Source organism: Amaranthus tricolor, chromosome 14 (assembly GCF_026212465.1).
Source record: "Amaranthus tricolor cultivar Red isolate AtriRed21 chromosome 14, ASM2621246v1, whole genome shotgun sequence".
Lineage (NCBI taxonomy): Eukaryota > Viridiplantae > Streptophyta > Magnoliopsida > Caryophyllales > Amaranthaceae > Amaranthus > Amaranthus tricolor.
In genome coordinates, this window is record NC_080060.1 from 16,284,299 (window position 1) to 16,288,206 (window position 3,908).

Sequence of the window (3,908 nt, forward strand, 5' to 3'; positions counted from 1 at the left end):
GAGTATAGTACATGCATTTGTACTTTCATTAAATTGATTGATTTGACAACACAAGAGAATGCAAAGGGTGTGTGTGTGTGTGAAGCTTGACCGGTTTGTTCATCATGGTGAACAAGCATTTGATTTTGGTTTTCAACCGTGAATCAGTGGAAATACAATTATGAGATTAATTGAATTTATTAACCAAAATAATGAACACAATTTTAACGCATTGATGATGTTCACAACTAATCGAAACAAACAATTTTGTTTTAAAATAATTAAATATCCTTTATTAATTAAAGGTATTCAATTATAAATCCCATATATATAAAACAAATAATTTTTTTTATTTTTTTTTTTAAGAAATTGAAATCAAATTTTCAATTCTCAAAAATATGCATAAACACATATATAATCATAATAATACGTAATGCTCCCCCTTAATACATACTTGGTATTTAAGTAATTATCGTTTCAATCCTTTTACTCATATGCCATTATTCTTTGATATTATTCTTTGATAATACTCCCCCTTAATTTATGCAACGTCATTTAGCATGCCAAGTTCCATACGTATATAAGCAAAACGATCAGCACTTAAAGGTTTTGTAAATATATCCGCTAATTGATTTTCAGTAGATATAAAAGATAAAGAAATATTACCTTTTTCAACATGATCCCTTATAAAATGGTGACGTACCTCAATGTGTTTTGTACGAGAATGTTGCACAGGATTCTTTGTAATACAAATTGCACTTGTATTATCACATCTTATTGGTATGCCTTTGAAATCAATTCCAAGGTCTCTAAGTTGTTGAGCAATCCATAAAATTTGAGAGCAACATGCACCGGCAGCTATGTATTCAGCTTCAGCTGTAGATAAAGCAACTGAATTTTGCTTTTTAGAATACCAAGAGATCAATGAATTTCCTAAGAACTGACACGATCCTGAGGTGCTTTTTCTATCAACTTTATATCCAGCATAATCAGCATCTGAAAAACCAATCAAACTAAAATTTCCACAGCTAGGGTACCATAGACCAAAGTCTTTAGTCCCATATAAATATCTAAAGATTCTCTTAACTGCTGTTAAGTGAGATTCTTTTGGGTTAGCTTGAAAACGAGCACATAAGCAAACACTAAACATGATATCAGGACGACTAGCAGTTAAATACAATAAAGAACCAATCATACCTCTATAAGTCTTTTGATCAACACTCTTACCATTTATATCTTGGTCCAAACTTAGTGTTGTACTCATAGGCGTATTAACTTCTTTACATTGATCCATATTGTACTTTTTCAATAAATCTCTAACATATTTACTTTGACAAATAAATATGCCATCTTTCTTTTGCTTTATTTGTAGTCCAAGAAAGAATGTTAAGTCTCCCATCATGCTCATTTCAAACTCTTTGCACATAATCTCAGAAAATTCCTTGCACAAAGAATCATTAGTAGCTCCAAACAATATATCATCAACATATACTTGAACAACTAGAATATCTTTTCCTTTAGTTTTAATGAAAAGAGTTTTATCAATTTTACCTCGTTGAAATTCATTTTCAAGTAGATGTGAGCTAAATCTGTCATACCAAGCTCTTGGAGCTTGTTTCAAGCCATATAATGCTTTATTTAGTTTGAACACATGATTAGGTAGATCAGAATTTTCAAAGCCGGGTGGTTGTTTAACATATACTTCTTCTTGCAAGTATCCATTTAAGAATGCACATTTAACATCCATTTGATATAGTTTAATATTCATGTATGAAGCAAAAGCAAGCATAATACGGATAGATTCTAACCTTGCCACAGGTGCGAAAGTTTCATCATAATCTATTCCTTCTTCTTGATTATAGCCTTGAGCTACCAGTCTTGCTTTATTCCTTACAATATCTCCATCCTCATTGAGTTTATTTCGAAAGACCCATCTTGTTCCAATAATAGTACGATCTGGAGGTCTTTCAACTAGATCCCAAACTTTGTTCCTTTCGAATTCATTTAATTCATTTTGCATTGCAATGATCCACTCTGGTTCTTGTAATGCTTCTTTAACATCTTTAGGTTCTATGAGAGAAACAAAAGCAGAAAATGCACATAGATTCTTAAGAGAGGATCGAGTTTGCGTACCTTTGTTTGGATCACTTATAATATTCTCTGGAGGATGTTGATATGACTTTCTAGTTCTTCTTCGTAGTATGGATGGTGTGTTTTCATTTAATGAACTTGTACTTACTTCATTTGAGGTATTTCTAATTGGTGTACCCAAAACAGTATGTTCAGGAACTATCTCAAGATCTTGAGGTTGGGTCTCAAGATCAGACTGTGAGTCTTCAATGTTAACAACCTGTTTTCCTTCATCCTCAATACTTTGTATGGTATCCTGCATGTTAATCTTTTTAACTGCACTAGCATTTTTAATATCCAGTTCATTATCACTTAAATCATCAAAATGTTTATTAAGGTTTAACTCTTTAAAACCTTCACTTAAAGTTTCATTTTCGGATTCATCAAAAACAACATGTATACTTTCTTCAACTATACCTGTACGTTTGTTTAACACTCGATAAGCTTTACTATTAAGTGAGTATCCAAGAAATGTACCTTCATCACTTCTAGCATCAAATTTTCCTAAATTATTTTTACCATTATTATGAATAAAACATTTACAACCAAATGGTCTAAAGTATGCTATATTCGGTTTTCTTCCTTTGAATAACTCATAAGGAGTTTTCTTAAGTATGGGTCTTATAAGACATCTATTTAAGACATAATTAGCTGTGTTAACAGCTTCAGCCCAATAGTGTTTAGCTAATCCATTTTCAATAAGCATTGTTCTTGCCATCTCTTCTAAAGTTCGATTTTTCCTTTCAACTACACCGTTTTGTTGAGGTGTCCTAGGAGCTGAAAAGTTATGGGTTATACCATATTTTTCACAAAAGGAGTCAAAGCCTAATTGATCAAACTCTCTTCCATGGTCACTTCTAACCGAGACTATTGGAAGGTTCAGTTGAGTTTGCATCTCTTTACAACGTCTTGAAAACGGTTTCAAGGCTTCACTTTTATCCTTTAGAAAATCAACCCACGTAAATCTAGAATAATCATCAACTATAACTAGGATATAAGATTTACCTCTTATGCTCCGTACACGCATTGGTCCACATAAATCAATATGTAATAGTTCACATGGTCTTGATGTACTTACCATTTTCTTCGGTTTAAATGAACTTCTTACTTGTTTACCTTTAATGCATGCGTCACAAATAGAACATTGTTTATAGTCAAGAGCTGGAAGTCCCTTAACTAAATCTTTACTTACCAACTTCAGCATGGTGTGAGTATTGATATGGCCAAGACGTCTATGCCAAAGTTTTGGATTATCTGTAATAGCTTTCAAACACTTGAAATTTTGCACTGCAATTTCGTTAGTATGTAAAGCATAAACATTATCATTTCTAAGAGCAGTAATGAGAGTATCTCCAGTATTAGGATTTTTAACAACACATTTTTCTTTGTCAAAAATTACTTCATTACCTTTATCACATAGTTGAGACACACTTAGCAAATTAAATTTTAGACCTTCAACTAAATAAACATTGTCAATAGTTTTAGATGGATTCTTACCAATTTTACCAACGCCTAAAATTTTGCATTTACCTTTATCTCCTAAGGTGATTGAGCCATTGCATTTTTCTTTAATTTCAGAAAATAAAGATATTTTACCACTCATATGCCTCGAGCATCCACTATCTAGAATCCATTTTTGTTTATCCTACAAAACAAAAGAAAATAACCTTTCTCAACCTTACTTGGCTATCCAAGTGACAAATTTGGAACCATATTCGGGATAGACCATGTTGGGTGGTCTTGTTCCTTTAGGAACCCATATTTGCTTTATCTGTTCACGTAATTCAAAAGGAAAGGAA

The 3,908-nt window shown here is 32.1% G+C and overlaps 1 protein-coding gene across 1 annotated transcript; it reads right to left on the reverse strand.

Moving 5' to 3' along the window:
* Positions 1-509: 509 nt before the first annotated feature.
* LOC130799454 (secreted RxLR effector protein 161-like) lies at positions 510-1,344 on the reverse strand. The gene has a single exon (XM_057662546.1). It carries the CDS (start codon positions 1,271-1,273, stop codon positions 521-523), a length of 753 nt encoding a protein of 250 aa, XP_057518529.1. The 5' UTR covers positions 1,274-1,344; the 3' UTR covers positions 510-520.
* Positions 1,345-3,908: the final 2,564 nt, after the last annotated feature.